The 23138-nt window shown below is 41.8% G+C and overlaps 1 protein-coding gene across 3 annotated transcripts; it reads right to left on the bottom strand.

Annotated features, from left to right (window-relative positions):
* Positions 1–1061: 1061 nt before the first annotated feature.
* tpd52 (tumor protein D52) lies at positions 1062–22481 on the bottom strand. 3 transcript variants are annotated; one of them, XM_039605286.1, is made up of 7 exons: positions 22328–22481; positions 8564–8694; positions 7323–7471; positions 6758–6859; positions 6244–6270; positions 4443–4491; positions 1062–3059 (listed from the first exon to the last, which is right to left on the bottom strand). In XM_039605286.1, exons 1-7 carry the CDS (start codon positions 22344–22346, stop codon positions 2934–2936), a joined length of 603 nt encoding a protein of 200 aa, XP_039461220.1. In that variant the 5' UTR covers positions 22347–22481; the 3' UTR covers positions 1062–2933. The 3 variants fall into 3 exon arrangements, with proteins under 3 accessions (XP_039461220.1, XP_031598158.1, XP_031598164.1); XM_031742298.2 differs by lacking the exon at positions 6244–6270; XM_031742304.2 differs by lacking the exons at positions 1062–3059; positions 4443–4491; positions 6244–6270 and having other exon boundaries at positions 6754–6859.
* Positions 22482–23138: the final 657 nt, after the last annotated feature.

Below are 23138 nucleotides of genomic sequence, written 5' to 3'. Positions count from 1 at the left end.
TCAGCTGCTGTAGATAGTTCAGGCCTACCAATACTTCTTTTGTCCTCCACTTGTCCAGTTTCCTTAAGTTTTTTAGGGGCAAATGTGCACACCGTGCTGAGATACATAAGTTCTTAGTTAATGGCTCAAAAATACTGTTTTATGGCAGCAAAACTGCGACTCCATTCAAGAAATTGGAGCAAATAAGTCTTTGTAACCAGCTGCTGGTAACAAAATGTCTAAAGATACAATTTAAACTTCTTTGCAAAGTTGTCTGTACACTGAATATTCCTTCATCCATATTTTATGTGGACTTGGGTCAGTTTTATGTAGCTTAAACAAACATTTCTCTGAAAACGGTCAGGCATGAGGACTGGATTGAAAACGAGTGGGGGGGAAAAAAAACAAAACAAAAAAAAACAGCCAATGTGTAAAGAAAACCTTTGAAAGCCTGGAGAACTATTGCTCGAGACCACTTTATAAGAAAGTCTGGCTCCTTGGAAGCAAAATATAAAGAAATGAGGGGTGACTCGAGACTTTTGCACAGTACTGTGGTAGGAACAACAATTAAATACAAATACCAACTGCTTTGTTAGTCATATTATTGCAGTCAACTCTAAATTTATACTTCTCATTTTACCGCTGCTTTAGCCCAGACTTAGGTCTGATTTAAACGCTGATCAGATCAGTATTTTCAACTTTTTCCATCTCTAGTGTCACTGAAACTGCTGCTTATATATTTAGAAGCCGGTTACAAACATTTTAGGCCTGTTGTCGCCTCTGACTTCCTCACTTCTCCTACAGCTCCCCTCACTGTGACAGGCAGCAGTACTGACTGTGAGTCAGTTCAGCAGCAGGCTCCAGGCTGTCTGGGTCGGACTGAGACGTAAAAGCACCACAAGCAGAGCTTCTGATCTTGGCTGCCCTCTTGTGTTCAGTTGAGGTATTGCAGCTCCATAATATTTGTGTATTTAATGTAAAATGACATCATAGAAACTAATGAATAAACACAGTGGGGTAAGCAATGTTGCCTGAGTGACTCCCCACTCCTTCCACATGAAGTCAATGAGCACTGAGTCAGGTTACTTCAAAAGTCTTTTAATTAGAGTGCATTTCTTGTCTCCATGGTTCCATTCATGAACAAAAGTGTGTGTGTGTGTGTGTGTTGAATAAACGACTCCAAATAAAAGCGCCTCAGATAAAAGGCTGCAACAAATTTGCTCATGGCTGGAAAGCAGTGTTCCCGACCCTTAGTCTGCGTGGCGACGTTAACGGCGGAGGGCGAGCTGAATCACACGCACGATTGGACCACCAGCAGGAGAAGACTTGCACAAGGTTGGTCGCGCATCCAGAAGAGGGGAAGGGTTACAAATCAGTAGTTTAGTTACGCTCGCGTCTCAGAGGAAGCCCTGGCTGACTCCACACTGGCTCTGTTCGCCCTTCGAGGTTCATTGAGCCTCCATCGGCACCCGCAGGTAGCACGCAACTCGATTCATTCATTGTTCAGTAGTTTAATAGTTTCTAGGATGTGCAGGATCAATAGCGAGCTGAAAACAGTGTTCACTGAAGATGCACCACTAAGTTTACCTTCAAGACTCAGAAACTGTGATTGATCTCTGAAAGCAGCATTTTTTTTTTACCCAATACTGTATGTACCTGTGCAGTCTGCCACAACTCTACCACCAGAATCAGAATTTCAATTATTTATGCAACTTTCCCCCCAAAAAGCAAGAAAAAGCCTGTTAAGCTTAGTGCGCATATTCAAAATAGGGAGGGAAACCTTCTCTGTTACAATATTATTTCATATCAGTGAAGTATCCTCTTGCTAGGCGTTTTATCACACACAGCATGGGGAGGTTTAGGTGTTACCTCCCACGCAGGAACAATGAAGTGTTTAAATATTGACTCTGGCTCTTTTTTTCCCTCTTCACCTCAGGTCAAGGCTGAACCTTGACGCTGTGTTTGGTCTATCTCTGTTCTGCTGATCTTGGCAGTTTTCCTGTAACTATCTGAGCGTGGCGATCGTTCTCTGACAACATCATCACAAAGGCAAAGAAAGGGGGGATTTTTTTTGTGTGTGTGTGTGTGTGTTTCACCCCCATCCTGTGCTCTGAAATTCCTATTTTCGAGTCGGTGTTTGCACTTGTGAAAAACTGACTAATTTAACCCACAGTACTCGCACCAGCTGTCACACCCATATGACACTGAAAGGCATACATTTTTACATTTTGTTCTTTGAACGCAGTGTTAAATTACTTTGCAATCGTGCTGTAAGAAAAATTAAAGAAAAGAAAAAAAGCCCCAAAACAAGGTAAACTTAAAAAGACCCCAAATTGGAAGCAGAGCAAACGAGTGCTTCTAATAACAACAACTAACACATAACACAGGGCCATGCAGAAGCTCGGAGCCTACAACTGCCTGGTTCACATACCAATGTGTAAATCCTTCACTAAACGAGTGAAAACTTTTTGTGCAATTTTCTACTCTCCAAAAAAAAAAAAAAAAAAAAAAAAAAAAACCCCACAAAAATTGTTACGTTTATACAGAAAAAACTATTAAATTGGGGCACGTTTGGCAGGTTAGGCAGAGGCATGAGGAGTGCGAGAGGGAGAAGATGAAGGGGAAGAGGAAAAGTGGCACAGCAGGGAGGATTTCTCCCACAGTGAGCCTGAAGAGACTCGAAGATACACAGCGAAAGACCACATGCCTGCACCCATCCCATGCTTTCACTTTCCGCGGTGGTTAACAAGTGAGAGCACGTGTCATGAGAAAAGATCCGACAATTAGATCACAAGGAAGGCTGGGAGTGTGGGGGGGGAGGGAGTCATTGGTTTCCAATAAAGGGAAACTGGCACGCAGCGTTTAGGGGGAGAGTGTAGATGGCCCGCGGGGTTAGAGGGTCGACAGAGAGAGCGAGGAGGCGCTGGGGAGGGGTCAAGAGTGGTTAGGCCCTCTCAGTGCATCGGCTCCTCCTGGGAGGGCGAGTTGTCTGGCTGATTGAGCGAAGCCTCAGCGGTTGGAGAATCACCGTCGTCCTGGATGCCGGTCTCACTGGTGGATGGTGATGGAGTCATCTTGGTCTGAGGGAGGAGGAAAGAAAACAACGTTGGTTTTACTCTGCTGGAATTACAGCTACTAGAACAGAGAGCACACACCAGCATCTGTACAACCAATGAAATGAATCTCACTTTGATCAGGCCTCATTTATTAGGCTGTGGCAACATTTAATGTTTAAATAAAAGAATGTTTAAGTGAAGCCGTCACCTTTAAAAAAGCAGCGCCGAGAGTGCGCTCCGCTTTAAGATAATTAACTCAACTTAAAATGTTTGTTTTACGGCTCTACACGCTAAATCCCAAGATCAAAAATTTTCTGCAGCATTAAACTTGTCACATTTAATGCAATATGTTGCATTTTACTGCTATATTTTTATAATCTCTGCTTATTTTTAACATCATCTTCTTACCATCATCTGACAACCTCTCAGATTTGAGTAGGGGGCACAGAGAAAGTTAACAACCACCGTAGTGATACTCGTCCCGTCTGACTTGTTTTTGGGGGGCTTTCAGTTTATTTCATATCCTTTGTAGTGGATGGTGTGACTCATCCAGAGCACAGAAATGTGTTTTTCTCATCACTAACTTATACCAGTGCACAGTGGGTCACTAATTGGGATGATAAGATAATTGGGATCCAGCTACCTGCAGTCAGTGACATCTTCTAGGCCCGCTACATAAACAGGACTACTAACATCACCAGATACCCAACCCACCCTGCACACCGTCTCATCAAACTGCAGTAGGAGATACATCAACATTCAATCTCACGCAACCAGGCTGAAAACAGTGAGAGTGTTACATGAGCCTTAAATAACTCTGGGAACTTATATTGCACAACATTTTTGTGAGCTGAATGAGTCAAATAATATCACAGCTTCCACTACTAAGGATATGAAGGAGACTGAAAGCCTTTAGCCAGCTAAACAATAACGCTTCTTTTTTAGACTTTGCTTAAGGGGGATTCATAAAGCTCCTGTACCCCTAGTGCTGGTCCCAAGCCTGGATAAGTAGCAGGACTGATTCAGGGAGGGCATCTGACATCACCGGCTGGTTTTTAAGGCCTCAAATTAAGCATTTTGACATCCACCATCTTATTTTTATTATTTAAACCAGACACGTGGAGCGACAGATCTAACTAAGAAACCAAGGACACCGCGTGCTCTCAGAAGTCACAAAGTCTCACTTTAAATCTCGATTAAGAAGTTATTTAAGAGCCAAATTCCTCTTTTCACTGACACTGAAAAGAGATCACGAACTGAGCGCGACCTCATTACTGCGGCGTGATGCCAAAATGCAGTGGAATAAAGTTTGTGCACAGAATAATGGTGCATTTCTGACTCTTAGCCATTCTGCATCCACACAGGCACGTCTGCAGACGGCATCAAGGTCCTTTATCCAGCCGTTACCTTCAGAGTCTCTACTTTCTCCTCAAACGACTTGAAGGTTGGTGCGTTTCTGTGAAAGGAGAAAGACAGAAGACAGAGAGGAGAGAGAGAAAAAAAAAAGATGACTGAAGTTATCACACATAATCATACCCAGACGAGATGCAGACACGTCTTCCTTTCAAAAGGAAAATAGAGCAGGACACCCACTGTAAGCACAGCCTTTAAAGGTCATGTTATCTGATACTCGATACACACAATGCGGGATTTTCTAAAGTGACCCCATTCTTCTCTGTTCAGCTGAGAAAGTGCTAAGAGGGCTTGTTTTTCATGCAAACACACAAAGGGAATACAGAGCGAAGAGGGCGAGAGCACAGTCTTCCGAAAAGCCTCTCGTGTGCGTACGCTCTCTAGCTGAACTTTCGGATTCACCAGGAGAAATTTTTCATTATATTTACAGAGCAAATAAGAAATAAAGTTCTTTCAAAGCCTGGTTACGTGTGTGTGTGTGTGTGTGTGTGTGTCCAGGTTTTGTGAAAGCAGAGCCGTATTTAGGGCAGAACTTTCTTTCCAAGTGCAGAAAAACAAAAACCAGGCGAGCGGTTTGTGCAGGTGGGCGTTTCCCTGCATCTTCGTATTTTCTTCTTCTTTTTTTTTAGATTTCTGTTAAACCTCTGTGAGCCTGACGAAACAGCAGCGGCCTGGCGGAGCGAGATTATTAAAGCTGCAGCTTCACTGATAGCAGATAAGGTGGCTTTCACCAGCGGTCTCTCTGTATTATTAGGGTACGCTGTCAGGCCTTATTTTATTTAACAGGAAACACGCTCTTCTGTCTGTCTACTGCCGCCCACAGACACTGAGCAGCCTCCAACATTCACACGAACTGGTTTGGGATCTCTTACCTCATGACGGGCATGCTAGCCGAGTGCTGCAATGACTTTACGCTATCCGACAGCGTTATTGAGGAAAAAAGAAGGAAGTGTTAGTGGTCATATTAGCACAGCAGCAGCAGAGCATGCACAGAGCGAGAGAGCACAACATACAGCACAAACCCTCATTTATTCTACCGAGTGCATAAATCCTATAAATCCCACTTTATCCAATTAAGATCGATTGTGTATTAACACAGCGGGTACGTGTTAATCCTGTGAGTTATGGGTGAGTATCATGTCATCACACACACACAAAAGGACAACACATGCACACACACTCTTCTGACCCCTGTCAGGCCCTCAGTAGCCCCCACCCCCCCATGGAAACCAGCCCCGAGTCTTTGAGGCTGCTCTTCTCAGCACACTGCAGCTTTGAGAGGACTAATAATCTTGTTTGCGGCTCAGTAATCCAGAGAGAAGAAGGATGACAGGGGAGGGGAGACGCACTAAGACACGAGAGGGAGGATCAACAACAGATACATCTCAAATGCAACAATCTGCTGTTGATTTATTTTTTTTTAAGCCGGGTTTAATCAGGAATAATTCACAGGAAGTGCTGCGTTTGGTGCTCTGAAAGCACAGTTTGACACCTAACCCACCGGGACATATGCCCTTTAATAAGAAGCTGGTCAAAGTGGTGCAACAGGCTAATTAGATTTAAATAAAACACATTAGTGCATAAAAACACCCCTGATTTCAGTTCATTTTGCAGAATTTGATTAAAAAAAAAAAAAAAAAAACATGCAGGAAAATGTCAAAGTTATTCATGCAAATTGAAATCGATCAGAAGAACGACCCCTGCAGTCCCACATTCAAACATTTCACAGAGACGGTATTAAAAAAAAAAGATTTATTTCTCCTTTAATTGGCCTTAAATAAGTGAGCAGTCTTACCTAACTTTATCAGACGTATAGTGTGACCTGCAAAAGCAATGCTGCAAGTTACTAACACTTCTGCTGTTTCGACGCTGATTATCGCACGTTTCTCATTTGTTTAACACAAACAAAGGCAGAAAATGGATATAGAGGCGATATGGAAGCCACTGCTTATGCTTTAAACAATGATGCGTTTCATGTGGGCCTGCGGGTGCGTCATGAACGGAAGCAGGCGAGCTGTCTCACACTGTCCCCAGTTTTAAAGTTGTACCTTAAAAACATGTCCTGACTCTGAATCTTGTTAAAATGAGTTTTGTTAGTGGTTAGTACAGAAAGACAGGAGTGTGGGCTCATGTAAAACGCTGAGTAAGGACAGAAGGAAAAGAGAAGCTCAGGCCTTCTAACAGCTACAGGAACACATTTCTATCACATGTGATATGATGGACAGGTGCAGCACAGCGGAACCATTTTTACTGTGGCTTTTCAAAGGATTACAAAATATGATTCGCTGACATCTCCCCGTCTGACTCACCTGACATCCTCGAGCTTCCGGGTGATGGCTGAGCCCATATTTGTGAAAGCTGCTGTAGCCTTCAGACTCGCCTGAGACAGAGTTTCAGAAGTCCTCCTATAGCTGAAACAGAGAGAGGGAGAGAAAGAGGAGTGATGGGCAGCAACAACAAATAAAGAGGATATGAGTGTGATGAAAAGACACTGAAGGATCAAAGCCTGAAGAGACACATCAAGGTCAGAAGTAAACTTCAGTGTCTTTTTCATTTTAAAGAAAAGCCGGAGAGCATCAGAATGCTGCTCATTTCCTTCAATGTGAATCCCAATACAATTTCAAACAGGCCACAGGCAGCCTGTCAGGAGCACTGACAGCTTTCTCCTCGTTCAGCGCAGAAAGAGCGTTTTCTCCACAGCGCTGACGGTTATCCGTATTTTCAGAGCAATTAGAGAAAACGTACGGGGATGATGCATAAGAAAGCTCTCGATCGGGACGGAAAAAGGACAAAAATACTACAAAAAGTCTTTAGCAAACGCTTTCAGCCAGCTGACATGAAGGCATCGTGAAAAGTGCGTAGCTCAGGACTTACGCAGTGGAGGCAGTGACCTCCTGCCAGGTTTTGGTGATGTTCTGTTTCAGCTCATTAAGAGGGGTGATGCCCAGCTTCCTCTTAATTTCAGCCAGCTGCTTGTCTTTGGATGCCAGCACCTGGGACAGAGTCTGGATCTCATCTTCGACCTGCGCACACACACACACAGACAGACGTCATATTTGATTCTACATATAAATCTGTACCCCAACATGTAAAGTCTGGCTCATCCAGTATTTGCCATTATAAAAAGACCCAAATTCAAAACACGTTTTTTCCAGGTCATAAAACTCCACCATTGTTTAACCACATGACCGTGGTGACATGTATTTCCAATTTATTTGGAGCCAGTCCCCACAAACACCACCGTTCTGCTGTTACAAATACAAATTATCTCATTAAATCCGCAGTAAATACATTCCTCGACAAATGAGCCCTTTACTCCACTGAGCGACATTTGATCAAAATACTTTAAATCGACTGAACAGAATTACTGTTCTCCAAATAACTCTTTTAAAAAAAAAGATTTTTTGAGCCTTTTAGCCTTTATCTGATAGAGGCGGACAGGACAGCATGGAGCCAGAGAGGGCGGGTGACGGGCAGCAGCAAAGGCCCTGAGGCTGAATCGAACCCAGGCAGCTGCAGAGAGGACCGAGCCGTTAGTACACGGGTCACACGCGCCACCAGGTGAGGTCCTGGGGCAACAACATTCAGCTGTTTTAAATAGCTCTGAACCGTTTTTAAGTGAAAAGGCCTCAACTTAGTTTCTCAGTGGTTAAAGAGCATGGCACGCTCCTCCCTGCGTGGGCTCTCTCTGGGTACTCCGGCTTCCTCACACAGTCCATCCTGTCAGGTTAACTGATTATCCCAAACTGTGAGCGTGAATGTTTGTCTCGCTCTGTTGCCGATTTGTCCAGGGTGCCCCCACAGGAACTACTGATACTTAGGAAAACAGACCAACATCTCTTCTTTAAAAATACATCTCAGTGGAGATGCTGTTTTATTATTTATTTGGACTAAAAGCAACTATGAGAAAAGGGTCATAAGGATTAAAAAAAACAAATAAAAGGTTATACAGACACAATGTGTCTGCATATATCTATCTATCTATATCTATCTATCTATATATATATATATATATGCAGACACATTGCTCCAACTCTTATCACATGTCTTTAATGTCCAACATCTGATCTTGACTTCCTGAATCACAGCTTATTAAATCTTTGACCCCTCCTGACCTTAGCCAGCTCCTCCTGCAGCTCCTGACGCTCTTCCTCCGTCAAGGCGGGCATTGTTGAGGACGCAGCGCCAACAGACGTCACTGCATCCTCTCCCACCTCTGGGACTGAGTCCGGATGGCCCTGGGAACCTGAGAGGTAAAAAAAAAAAAGAAAGAAAAGAAAACAATGTTTTTTACTTGGCAAGCAGTGCAAAATTTAATGAAGTGATCTCTTTTTAAAGATGCACAGACATGTCTGGTGATTTAACATGTGAAAGACATTAAGGAGTGAAACTTTCCACAATTCTTCCTGCACAGACCGGCTATACCATCTCCCTCACACACACACACGCGGCATATAGAGTACAAGCTTGTCTTGGATGTTGATGACTCTGACAGAGCTGTGCTCAGCAGGAACAAGAGCGCATCAATAATACAAAGAACTTTCTAGATGGAGACATCCTCGGCTCAGACAGTGTGAGAGGAGGGGGCGTTGGGATCTATGAAACAAAAGTACGACACCCAATAAGGATGTTCTGGGCCAGAAGTGAGCTGGAACAGGGGAAACAAAAATCTGTCCCTGAGGTCATTATTTTTTTTTTTTTGGTATCTAGTCAAATTATTTCAAGGAAGTTAAAGTATAGACGCAAAGCCCAAAACAGGAGAGTATGAAAAAAAAGGAAAAAGGGGAAACCCCAGAGCTGAATAACTCTGAAGTGTGAGGGGGAAGAATACAAGAAAAAGGAACTGCTGGAGTGAACTTCATACATATACAGTGTTGTTACCTCAGTGTGGAGGCAGAACCATCATACAAAACAGAGAAGAGTGTAAGTTTCATTAAAGCGTTGGCTCAACCTAATAAGTAAGAAAATTTGGCCATGTGCAATTTTCTCAGCAGACTGGGGTTGTAATAATTATGTAATAACAGTTAAATATATGTAATAGTGCAAGAATGAAATGAAGACATCAGGTGCAGCTTCTGTATATTTGCAGCTGCTTATTATTATTCAGGATTTAAAAAGAAAAAGTGCATTTGAAGGTGGCCACGTAAGCAGCCAGCAGCCAATCATTTTAGTTTGACCTGTTCACTGCATGAAAATAGGAAATGTTCCTCTCAGTGACTGAGCTGTCACCCAGCTAGGGTCAGGATTTGGCATAAACAGCAAAACGCACAACATGATTTTAGCTGGTGATACATTTTGTTTCCACACGGAGACTGCGGTGAAACGCGCAATCTCGCCAAAAGGAACGGTACTTGAAATACATCTTCATCTCCAGCCTCCTCCTCCCACCTCATTCCAAATACTGAGGACTCCCTTTCTCTCTTTCAATGCGGACCACTGTGAAAGCGTGAGATGGAGACAGAAAAAAAAAAAAAAAAATAAAATCACATAAATCTAGCAGTGCATACTCCCACAAAGACAGCGGGATTGCCTCACGCCGTCTGGAGAGCCGTTAATGAAATAACGTTCCTCTGCCTTCAAAACACACACATTATTATCACGAGCTGAGGGAGCTGGGCCGTGCCATTAATTGCTTCTCCTTTTACATTTAATTAACGCCAGGGGAAAAGGCGAGCGGATTGGACACCTCACAAGTGCAAATATTTATATGTCAAAACACGCTTTGGCGAGAGAAGTGAAAATCCGAGGCAAATCGTTTTGACGAGGAAACGGAGATGGGCATTATGGTAATTAGGCAAAAAGAACCACAGAGGAAATTCTCATTTAGCCCTCAGTCCTGAAACCACCCCCTCTGTTCCTGTGGGGTGTTTCACTTCATCTGCCCTTAAGCTCTTTTCCACTCTCTTTTGAATTTACCCCCCTCTTCTTTCTACTAGTGATACAGCCCTGACTCCATATATTGCAGACAAACCTGCGTACTACAACATCACAATTTTGCAATAGACACTTCCTGTTATAACGGCTGTGCTTCAGCCAGTGATAGAGAAAAAAATAAGACACCACCCTTTTATTTTAGCACATATAATGTTTTGATAACCTACAATATGCTGCTCAGGAACTCATTTTCTTCAAGCACATGAGGCTATGTAAAATTCTGGGCACCTCTGTAAATGTGGAAGTGGCTCTGCATGAGTGAATGCATGCCTTGTAGGTGTGTTTCCATCAGTAGGTGCTAAGAGCATGAGGGGGGAAAAAAAGGAAACAAAGGGAGAGTCAGAGAGAGAAACAAATAGAGAAGTTTATATGCGAGTGTAGGCAGAAGTTTGGCTTGCGACATCAAACTGCATACTCACCCACATCCCTGCCCAACCTCTATGGTTTGAGCTCATTTCCTCTTAACAATCCTGCCCTATAAGCACCCAACTGTGTGTCTGTCAGTACTGTAGCAACGGCGAACAACGTGCACTTAAATAGAGACATCGAGCTTTTTGATCGTCCCTCTTTTCCTGTGATAACGAGTCAAAAGGAAAGCAGCGATGTGGCCTAGTCATCGAATAGCGGTAACAACGCTAATGCAGCTTTGTCATAAAGGGCCAGACGACACACCAATAAACATAGCAATCAATAAAGTTGCATTACACAACCAGAATGTTACGAAAGAATAAGATAAGAATGACACTGTGCATAGGAAGCTATTTGTTCACCTCTATTGTAATGTGTCTACTCTATTGTCTCATTTGAGTTAAATCAAACTCAATCCTTGCACACTTTTGTGTGTGTATCCGCACACAAACAGCTGCAAACATGACGAGGAATATACTTTAAGATTTTCCATCTCTCTCTCTCTGTCAAACTTATTCTCATAAATACGACCCGCCTCAAACGCCTCATGGAAATTTCATCAAATTTTGCACAGATGTTTAATTGGACTCAAGAATGAATTAATACTGGTAGTCAAAGGTTAAAGGTCACCGAGCACATTGTCAACCATAACCAATTAGAAGAAAATTTCGCATAAATGCTCAGCAGGGTAAAATGATGACATTTAATATAAAAGTGGCAACTTGACTGATACGTGCAGTTTTTTCTGACATTGTGGTGCCTAAAATTTTGGCCACCTTATTATGTAAACAAACACGCAAGCGAAAACAACAGGAAATGTGACAGTCAGCGATCCGGATACCTACAATCAAAACTCTCCTCTTGAGGAAATACTTGCAAATTAGAGCTTGTATTAAAAGAAGCATCCAGCTGCGTCGAGACACTAACCCCATACTGTGTTATTTGCAACTTTCAACAGCATGCCATAAAGCATGCGTGTGGTATGAAAGGTGCCCCTGACAAACAGGAATACCAGTGGTCTCTGATGACCTGGGAAAAAGACCTTGGCTGTACATTTGAAGATGAGTCATGGGAGAACATCATTTCTAAAAGGGGGAAGTTTTTCAGGGAAGCCGGGGGTAAATTTATCTGTTATTAAAAAAAAAGAAGAAAAAAAGATTACTACACTCCTTCTAGACCACACAGAAGGGTTTATTTAAGGATGCTTTATGCTGAAAATATATGTGCATGCATTGTGGGAAAAATTTTTTCTTTCTGGAGAAATGTTTTGGATTACATGGACCGTTATAGTGCTAGCGTTAAAGAACATGAGGCATAAAAACCTCAGCATGAACAGAGCTACGAGGAGCTGGGAACTCTAAGACACAAGGAGCGCGCACACAGCCAGGGAGCTGACGATGTCGTGACAAGGAACAAAGGAAGACTGAGGAACTGAATTCACAGGACAACAAGAGGAAGGGCAACAGGTGGAAACACAGCTGGAACAAATCTGAGTAACAGAACAGGGGAAGCAAAACTGAGCATAACACACATGAGACGAGGCACCGTCAAAATAAAACAGGAAGTGACATACACATAGCGACCCAGACGAGGACATGAAAGCTTGACAGTAGGACAGGAGGTAAACGGACACGGAAGCACGTGACAGAGTGGGGAGACAAAGAACATGGAAACAGGTACAGGAGACACAACACAGAGACATGACTAAGACACAGAGAGAGGGAGAGGAAGACATAAGACAGGCTGGGGAACCTAAGGAAACGCTAAAGACAGAACACAGAGACGAAGACTATGACAGACGGGACATGACAACAAGACTGACATCCACAGGAGACACCGAGGACAAAACACAGGGACGAGACATGAAAGGAAACTAATATTAGACTCAGAGACCCTAGAAAAAAGTAAACTCAAGTCTAAACCATACAAAACTAAAACTCTTAATCATTTTCATCACGCAAAGGAAAGAATAATGAATTCACACAAAACTTGACCCAGGTACCATGACAACAGGAGATTCCTACCACAGCTGAATGAGTCTGTAATGGGAGGAACGATGGTTGGGGAACAGATGATGAACACTTCTGCCTGTGAGAACTCGTTGGAAAGGCTTAATTGTAAAAATGAGACAAAATCAAAGCATAACTTGATATGGACAGTCTGTACTGGACGTTTGGCAAATAAATGTCACCCAATAACTTATGGTACAAACTGTCCCGTGTGCCTCACTCTGTGTCTGTCTTGTTCTGTGTTTTTCTGTTTATATCTAACTCAATAAAAATTTGGAATTAGAAGACAAAAAACGATCCTCATGAGACGTTACACCAGATTACTACACCAGATTTTCCAAAAGCTGAAATGGACATGAAGTGGTAATTCAAGGAACCGGATAAAATCAGAGTATTACACTGCAGAATGAGGTGGTTTTTATCGTCCTTGTTACATTTAGCCATGGGACAAGTCCCAACAATTCTGCACTGGATAAATGTTCAAAGACAGCGTGATAAAGAGCTGAATAACTTTAAACTACTGTAGCGAATACTTCTTTGTTTCCCCAAAACAGAAAAACTGACAGTTTTACAGTCATTGCATCCTTATCTTCTACATTTCTAGGAAAAAGGAGGAAAACACGGAGAGCAGTGAGGGCACGGTGCGTGGTGTGGTACAGCAGCATAATTATGACTGAAGTTTAAAGAGTTATGACGGTCTGAGATCGACACTCTGAAATCTGGAAGCATCTAAATTGAGAGAATGCTGTCATATGCATCGCCAACAATCATCATTTGTTCCCTCCCCCTCCAGTTTGTGCCCCCACCCCAAATTCTTCCTGTTCAATGAACCAAACCCATGTTTTGTCTTTTTATCCAGCAAGCACACACACATGAAAAACACACACCCTTCACTCGGCCTCTCCCTTCTCTCCTTGTGATTACCTCTGGTTTTGACAGCTGGCGAGCTGGGCGGTGTGTCACTTAAGGCTGGGGAGAGGTAGAGATAGCTGGTGTTGACTCCTTGTTCAAAGTCAAACGGAGAGCGGTATTCCTCCAGAGGGTCCATGCTTTATTCTTTACAGCTTTCAGCGCGTTGCTGGCCGGAGCGACTACCACCTCCTTTTTACCAGCGCTACCTAAGCAGAGCCAGCTGAGTGCTTATTGCTGATTGTTTGCATGTGACCCAGGCGCGTGCTGCTTGTGTCCGTTTCCTTCTTTGCTAGACATGCGGAGACACACTCGAGTGTCCAAGTGTGTGCATGCACAAGGAAGGAGGTTTTGTATCGGCCCTCAGGTAGTCACAAGGTGAGAGTGACTACAGTGATGCCAATTTCTAAATATCGGTTTCTGTTTGGGCCAAGGTGTTGTGAGCCCTTTGCTCTTGTCTTGCTGTTAATAAGTTACCTGTCCCCTCAAGCAGCTGTTGTAGCCAGCGCGCACACACACAGACACACAAAAAACACACCCTCCCACTTCCTCTCCACTATAATCCCAAAGGTCAGTTCTTAGTCCATCCTGCAGACCGTGTGCGCCATCGCTGTCATTTTCGGGTGCCTAGCTGCTGTTGCGATACCGCACGGTACTCCTGTTCCAATACTCTCGGGTTCCACCGCCAGTTCCCGCCCTCCCTCGCTTCCCAGCCTGTCAATCGAAGAGGAAATGAGAGCGACCCCATTTGTGTGGGCCGGTCATGTGATGTGATTGTGTAGGGGCGCATTAGATGAAAAGCATAATCTGCAGTGTCCCAGATTACAGCAAAGCTCTAATCCAGGGTGGACAGTCCAGCTTGAAGCAGCGGTAATGCTAGTCAGCTAGAAAGGAGAAGAGAGGGTGCCAGAGGCTACGCGAAGTGGTAGAGGGAACAAGTGCTACTGTGTGCCTGCCACAATGGCATTCTCTGAACTAGAAAGCTCCTGTAATGCAAGACCTTCATCACATGAAAACAAACTCTTTTAATCAAGTTTTTCTCGCCTGAAAGCAGACTTTGTGCCGTGTCGTAACACAAAAGAAAGAGCCGTGACATAAAGCAGGTATTTAGGCTGCACAAAGAGAGGAAAACATAAGCGCAATTCTTGTCACATTTCAGTCAAATGTGCAAAAAGCAGCGTAGATGGCAACATATTAGACACTGAAGCTTTCAAGGTTGCACTGAAAAAGAAAAGCAGCACAAGTTTTATGACTGTGAATGGACAGAATCCCTGAAAGAGCTGGAGAGCATTGTGGAAGGAGGTACAAAACAAACATCGGCTAGTTTAAACATTAGAGTGAAGTCGACTCAAAGCAAGATCCTATACTGAGTTTTTACTGGTTTTAAACTGAGGTCTGGGGGTTATCAGCTCAGTTACCCACCTAGTAATTTACCTTTAGTTAACAGACGTGTCAGACGAAGACTTTCCTGTTAGTTCTGGACATTTAATAATCAAAAATGTATTTTATATTTAAGCAATGTGCAATTTGCAGAGGGGGGAGCCTATCCAGGCAATCACAGGGAAAACAGGAAGGGTTATATCAAACCCCTCTTTAAAGAAATGCATTCAAATATATTTCAATTACTACCCTGGTGACTTTCCTTTGGGGAAAGCCCAAAACGCTTCAGCAGATTGCCGATTTTTTATTTCTTCCACTCACGAAAAACCCTGATGTATAATAAGTAATCCCAGCAGTCTCAACCACGGATGTAAAATTGCCCTAAAATTACTCGATAACTTTGGAAAGATGTGCTGCAGCACCAGTATCGAGCAGCACTCACCATTAAAATTTAAGTGGTAAAGATTTAAACTCTGCAAAGGTATTGCTGCGGGGAAAATTAGCACATCAGTACAGAAACATTCACAAGGAGGATTTAAAAACTATGTACATAAATCATGAGCTCCCTTCAGGCCTGTGCAGCCACCATTCTTCTGTTGCAGAAAGCCAGACGTGCATGTCTGCTTGATCCTCTCCAGGAAATACCTTACATTTAGAGAGAAGGAGCGGTGCTCTCCTGGAAGTATTGAAACACTAGGGGACAAATTCCACGATTACAGTCATGTTAAAAAAAAACAAAAAACAGCTGACGTTTTTTTCCTCCTACATATTTTGTACAACCCAACATTTGAGTCTGTTTAAATCAGTACCTGTGGATGAAGTTAAACACAGCAAGAAAACTCTGTTATTGGAAAAAAAATGTTTGACATTAGACAGAACTCATCGAGTTGCTCAGTTTCTGAGGCAGCAAAGCAAATCAACATTTTGCACCACCAACCTTATTGGAAGATACGAGGCTCTTCTGCGCCTTTTAATCCACAGGCCTGATCCGTTTCCTGCATGTTCACAAGGAAACTCAAATTCTGCCTTCTGAGAACCAAAGGCTTGTTTGTGGGAAAGCCTCCCATGTGAATGTTTGCGCTCTCGTTCTCACTGTTGATGCACTTTGAGGTACCTGCAGACACTGTGTTGGTTTGCTGTTTGGTTGGGCAGATAAGGAAACGGTTGAAATCTGCACCGCCAGTAGTGACATGTTTTCCACTTTCAAACAATTTGGAGATCCTTTTTAAATCCTCATCAGACTAAAACGAATCCAGATTTTTTTTTCTAAAGCTCTTGGTCTGATGGCATCCCACACTTTAAAAAGGAAAAATACAAATAAAAAACACAGCACTTGCTGAATAAGCAGGTCATAGTTATGGTCTGATCTCATTTTCATACAAAATTATAAAAAGGATGACATTTGGATTGGTTTGGACCTTTAACTGTAGGCAATGTTTCAAAGACATAAACATGCCAACTAGCTGAAATGTGGAAAAAGCCAATAATCTTAATGGGATGTACTTATTTTTCTACTTAACTGTACATCAAAGTGATGAACATCTTCATTTTTTCCATTTGAGGAAAACAAGTGACTAAGAACCTCCATCATGGCAGCAGAGGTATTACAATGATGGTGACAGAGAGATGATGAATTTCAATGTAACGGCAAACCCTACAGTACGCATGACAAGTCTGTACAATAAGTTGTTGGTCATATAAGGCTAACTAGCATAACACTACAGCTACACTAGTCAGGCTCCACTGCACAGCTCTTCTATTTAGCAAGGTCAACCCAGAAGTAATGCGTTTGCAGTCGCTCACGGCAAACTATCAAGCCTCAACACGCAAATGAGCACAACAACAGTCCAATATAAACGTCTCAGTAAATGTACGAACACATTCTCTTAAAACAGTCTAAATGATTACTATTACTGGCACTTCTTCAAGTACTCCAGCATACAAACAGCCTCCAGTGCTGAGAGACATTACACATTCACTTGGCAACTGCAGGTAATATTTCTCTGGCTTCTGTAACTTTGGGATTTCCTGACAACAGACATTTTCCTCTCTCAACTGGCATTTTATGACATTCCCCACAAGTCAGCCACAACATAAACAATAAGAAATTATGTCCCTCAGTAGGTTTGTTTTTGTGACTTTGCATACTCCCAAAAAGAGGAAGTAGTGTTCACAAAGACTTTGTGGTTCACTTTGTGGAAGCCAGACGAGGGGCGGGTAATCAGAAGGAAATGTGAAAGAGCTGAAAGTGATTGTTTCAGGCAGAATATGAGCTAAAAGCCTGTATGAGGAGGTTGGTTTAGCTGAAAAAAATGATTTTCCAGAAACAAATATAGAGCTAAATATGAATACAAGAGGTCCTCATTAAGATGCAAGCACAAATACTTTTCTACAAGAATCCTTCTGTACTGAAACGGATCGAACCGGCACACTCATTTTTATATCTTAGCAAACAGTAATCTCTCTCAGCTAGACTGGACAGGCCTCCCAACATGATGAACTCAACACAACTCTGCAGCCTTCCTGATCAGTGGAGCCCCTAATCCATGTGATACTTGTTAAAACAAAGCACAACCCCCCCCCGAAAACAACACACACAGACACACACGCACACAAACCAGTACGCTTGTATAGCTATATTATTAAAAATGATTGAAAGTCAAGGTCACAAATCAGACATTTTCGCCGAATAAGTTCAAAACATGCCATTTGATTTATAAGACAAACAGAAACACAAAACAACCCCTGCCGCTCGTCGACTGTGACTGTAACCACAAACAAACAGCCATTTTAGAGCGGCTAATGAAGCACGGCGCACGATCAATTACCTTACTATTCAAAGCAGAGCCTGTCACACGATTAGCCTAAACAGGAATCATGAGACATGGATAACTGTGGATACTTTGACTAGGCCCACAAAGCATGAGATGTGCATGATGGGATGTGGCTACACCTCAGATGGACACCGATACTGTACATGTGCATTCAATCTAGACTCTTGGCTACACGACTTAAGACAAACATGGAGATAAAAGCTGATTAAAGTTAGTCTGACAGGTTGGAAAACAATCTCCTCTCGATCTGTTGCTTAAATGTGAAGCAGCTGCTTACAGATGGTTAGCGCACAGACAACTGGAAACAACTGGAAACAGCCAACCGACCCAGAACACAGCTGTACATGAACCATTCAAACTGGAAAAGGGTGTCAGTCCTCTCATCCTTCAAACGACGGTAAACACTAAAGATTGGTTCTTTCTCCAAATACAAGGTCTGATATATGGCGACAGAGTGGAAAGCTGTTGCTGTGTGGCCTACTTCCAAAACAGATTCACCATCTGACTCTATTTGCAACACAAATACAGGACATGGTGTATAGAGCAGCACATTAAAAAAAAGTAATGAAACCAAAACTTTCTACAGTCATTATACATCTTAGCTGGGCCTAAGTTGATAGGAATAAACCCTAAAAGTTTAAGTTTTTACCTGATTGTGTTACAAAACCTTAAATAACTGAAATGATGGAGTTTAGATGAAAACAGCAGGTATTGGACAGGAAAAAAGGGTCTGCCAAACCTTCTACTGTCATGTAAGGTACCAATTAAAAGATATTGAAAACAGGGACAGAAGTAACCTGAAATAAAAAAGAACTTTTGGTTAATTGGGAGTAATAATTTATATCTCTACTGTACTTTCTTTTATATAGTTTATCAAAGTTTCTGTCTGCAGTCTTTCACTGAAAAATAAACTACCAGACAGGTGAGAGTGCTGCTCGGCCAAATCTCACAAGTCAGTGAAAAATTCTCCATAAAGCTGTACTGAAAGTAGAGGAATTTAATGACCTTTGAGTTTCTTTTTCGTTCAGTTTAACAGAGCCTGATCACTGCATTTTACTGCTGAAACGTCAAACAATTCACATAAATATTAAATGCATTGCATTGTGATGTATATATTTAGGTTAAAAGCATCTTTGCCTGAGTATTCTCTCAAACTTCAGACTTTTTGGATGAGCATAAACTATCTTATACCATATTTGCCAACTTTTTCTTTCAGGCAACTATCAGGTCCACATACAAAGTTTTCAAATAGACAGCTGGTGTTCCCTTTAATCTTTGAAATGAAATGTGCAAACCTGGTGACACCAACGTTCAAAGCTACAGGTTTTTCAAAAAGGCTAAAGCTTCTCGCATACATCAAACCCTTCAAAAAGGCCTTTTAAAATGATCTACGACAGCCATGACTGCTGACAGGTGTATTTCTGAGTAGACTTCAAATACTAATGGTTTTGGTAAACACACATCTGGTTTTCACTGAATGGGAGGTCCAGGCCAGACTGACACAGCTTCTAGCCCAATATGACATTTGTTAGTATGACTGAACAAATCATAGCAAACCTTTACATAAACACATGCAGCGGTTGCAGCTTTTAAAGTATGATTTGGCTGTGCTGAATGTATTTCCATGGAGATGGAGCTCAAACGATCGGATCTGCATTACTGGGGTGGGGATGTTGTTTGTGAGAGACTTCCTCTGACAGCTGAAAGCAGACAGTTGTGCATCACAGAAATCTAATAACGCCAAAAAATGTTGGCCACTGCTCCTGATCAATCTCATTAGACTGGTAGCTGAAAAACAACACGGGCTGGTGAACCTGACCACGTCCTTTCTGAACATCTGATTCGAGCCGCAAGCCTGTATGTAGAAAATGAAACAGGCAACACTCAAAACAACAATAAAAGTTAGTCTGGAGTACAAAAACTTTCTAGAGTCCTTGAGATTGACCTGGAACAATATGACTGAGTGAGAAAGTGTTTAGGCTCAGGCATCTATGGGCGTACCAAGAACCTCTTTCTAGTCTATTCAAGCTCTATAAATGTTAATGAACCAATCAAGATTAACAAGCAACAGCATAAGGCAAATCTGAGTGGACCACAAATTTCACTGAACCTGAGTTTAAGGGGAAAAAAAGATTCACTGTGGAAAAATAACATTTAACTGCAAGAAAAAGGGAGGACACAAACAGACAAGTTTGTTATCTAAAGGTCATCTGCACAGAGACACACAATCAGGGGAGAGCAGACTCCTTTGAGAGGCACCAGTCCGAGCACTCTCCAAACCTTGGTCCTGCAAAAACCTGTTCACCAAGTTATTTGCAAATGCTTTACCCGAATTACTGACAAAGGATTGAAGCATCTAACCTATGAAACGCTCCCTTAAAATAAATAAAATAAATACATAAATAAATAACGTAAAGGGAGCTTATTGTATTGGAGCAAGCAAATACTTGTCACTGAGCGGCCTGAACTTCCACGAGGAGGATGCAGGTACAGATGATAGTAAAATACAGCTACCATACCAAAAGTCTGACCTTGAAATGAACTTGGCTGCCTGTACAGCAGTGTGACTATAAATTCAGAGAGCACAGCAGTTCCTATGATGATATTTAAGGTGATAAAATTACATCTAGAGAGGCAGATCATTTACTTTTGCTGCCTAGAGAGGTAAACAGACACCACCTCAAGGCTGCAGTAAAGTTAGAGATTGGCAAAGAGGTTCCCCTTTATCTGATAACTACGCAATTTCACTTTCTTGTGATTACTTGTGCTACAGGCCCGTTTTACTGTGATTTTGATGAACAATAGCCTGTAGTGCAAGTGTGTTTCGGCCTTAAAAGAAATCTGGCATTTGCCTTTTTTCAAACGGTGTTTTTTTAAGGTCACATACAACAACTTATAAAACCACTAAAAGACAAGATATCTACTGGTGCATCCGCTGCACGCACACAGTGAAAAAACATGTCATGTGGGAAGGGAAAACCCTCCAAAGCATACCACAAGAAACCTTTACAAGCAAAGAGAACCCAGATCAAACAGTTACTAAGGTACCATTTACTTAAGGATGTGTTCAGGACCTGCAGCTCTAACCCAGGAATGGGCTTCACAAGCGTGGCATTTAAAGCCAAGTAAAGCATTCTTTTCTATCGTGTCCACTGGCAGCAACACAGAAAGTGATGGAGAAACAAACCTCATTTCTTCTGATATGGAGAAGCACAAATTATCAACCAGGAACCAGTTACATCAATAATTCTGGTGTTCATACGCAACGTTTCTTCTGGCTTTCTCTCTCTACGTTATTAAAAAGGGAAGAAGAAGAAAACACAAAACAATTTTCAACCATCAGGAAATTACCTTTGAGAGCCCAGGGGAGGGTGAAGGCTGTTTGTGCTTCAGGGAAATTTGGTCAAAAATTCTAACATGACATTTTAAATGAACAAATAAAACTCAAATGCTTTGCTTCTTTCCACAAGCACTTTAGTGCAAATGAAGTAGAATAAAATAATACAAAGATCAGAGAAGAATGGATCATGCTGTTTACAAGTAAAATCACAAAAAGTTGGACATACAAGCTTTTTTGTGTGCAAATCTCCACTTTTCTGTACTACAGCAGAGACATATGGACTTGAGACAGAAGCAGTTGTGTTTAAGTACATAAGAGAGCAGAACAGCTGCTTGATAGGAAAGCAAACGTGCAGGAAGAGGAACGAGGTGAAAGACAGAAATGCAGGTAGAAGACACTCAGGATACCTGTGGTTAACTGAACTGTGCTGTAGTTTGGCACGAGAAAAATCAGTAAAACCCACAACTCACAACCACTTTGGCACAGAATAAGAGTTCGTAAATTTCAAAATAAAACTCTTTTTTTTTCAGTGTAAAAAAACATTTGAAAGAGCATAAGAGCACAGCGTGACTTGTCTAAACTAGTTATAGCAGTGAGCTGTCAAACAGGTGTAACCCATTCTTACAGGCTAAGCCGTCGGTTACAAAATATATTGTTGACTAATGTTTTACTCCTTTTTTCACTGCCTGTCAAAGTTTTTAACTCCCCCCAAAACTGAAAATGTGCGTTTATGGTTTCACCTAAAAAGTTAATGGGTGGTTTACATGCTGGGGAAAAAAAACAAATTGTGGTGTGACACCGCACTTCCGAGTCATTTTTCTAGAAATCTCTTGCACTGGTGCTGCTGAAAAAGTTATTTTCTTCAAATTCTTTCTTCAAATTCTTCACACTGTTGTCCTTCGCAAAAATAACTCACTTTATTCGTATAGCGAGAGGTAGCATATGCTCTCAACGAACTAACTCGAGTCACAGCACAAAGTTAGCTAGTCCGCTAACTTTTCTCTAAGGAAAAAGTAGTTTTAAAACATCTATTACAACACTGGCACACGTCGATAATTTAATTACCTTTGTCTGCATCCTCCATTGTCTGTCCAAAGCGTTGTTTCTCGTCGATTTCTACTCAGGGTCCGCAGGTTGTTCACTTTCCTGCTGTGGGTCTTCCTGTTCTCTGCCTCATGTTGCCAGGCAGCCCGCCGTGCGGGGTGGGGTTCGCCGTGACGTCAGCACGCAGCAGTGTAAACAGAAGCAAGCACGTGGATCAAGTTTTAGCCCAACAACAATGCAAAGCTGCGCAACAAGGACACGTCATTATTTGTATTTCTGTTTTTGGGGTTTTTTTTTTTTTTTTACTGTACAACAAGAATATGTATATGTATATGTAAAATGTATATGTATCTGCAATAGTGTAGTAGTATATATATGTTGTTTTATTTTTCTTACAGATACAGTGTCAGGTAAAATACGAGGAAAACTATGACACATGCAAACCTGTTGCTTCTGGTGCCAGTGACAGGCGGCGACAGCTAAATTAGTTTAAAGAAAAGCCAGTTAAATCAGGCTTTTAAATCATTATAATTTTATTTTTAATACTAATAGTGAGGAAAATACTGCTGCTCCACCTCATGTAATTCCAGCATATACAGGAAGAATGAAATTATATTGATATCAATATCAATTTTTATCATGGCTGCCTTAAATATTAGTTTCTATTTCCTTTTTGTTTTTCTTCTTTTTGTTTCTTTTTTAGAGTTACATATATAAATAAATATATATATATATATATATATATATATATATATATATATACACACACATATATATATATTCGGCTAAATATACGTTTGAACATATCTTTCTTAAGCTCAAACTAACCTCC

Source organism: Oreochromis aureus, linkage group 22 (assembly GCF_013358895.1).
Source record: "Oreochromis aureus strain Israel breed Guangdong linkage group 22, ZZ_aureus, whole genome shotgun sequence".
NCBI lineage: Eukaryota > Metazoa > Chordata > Actinopteri > Cichliformes > Cichlidae > Oreochromis > Oreochromis aureus.
Note: the sequence above shows the minus strand (reverse complement) of the source record. Positions and strands in the feature narration are given on the sequence as shown.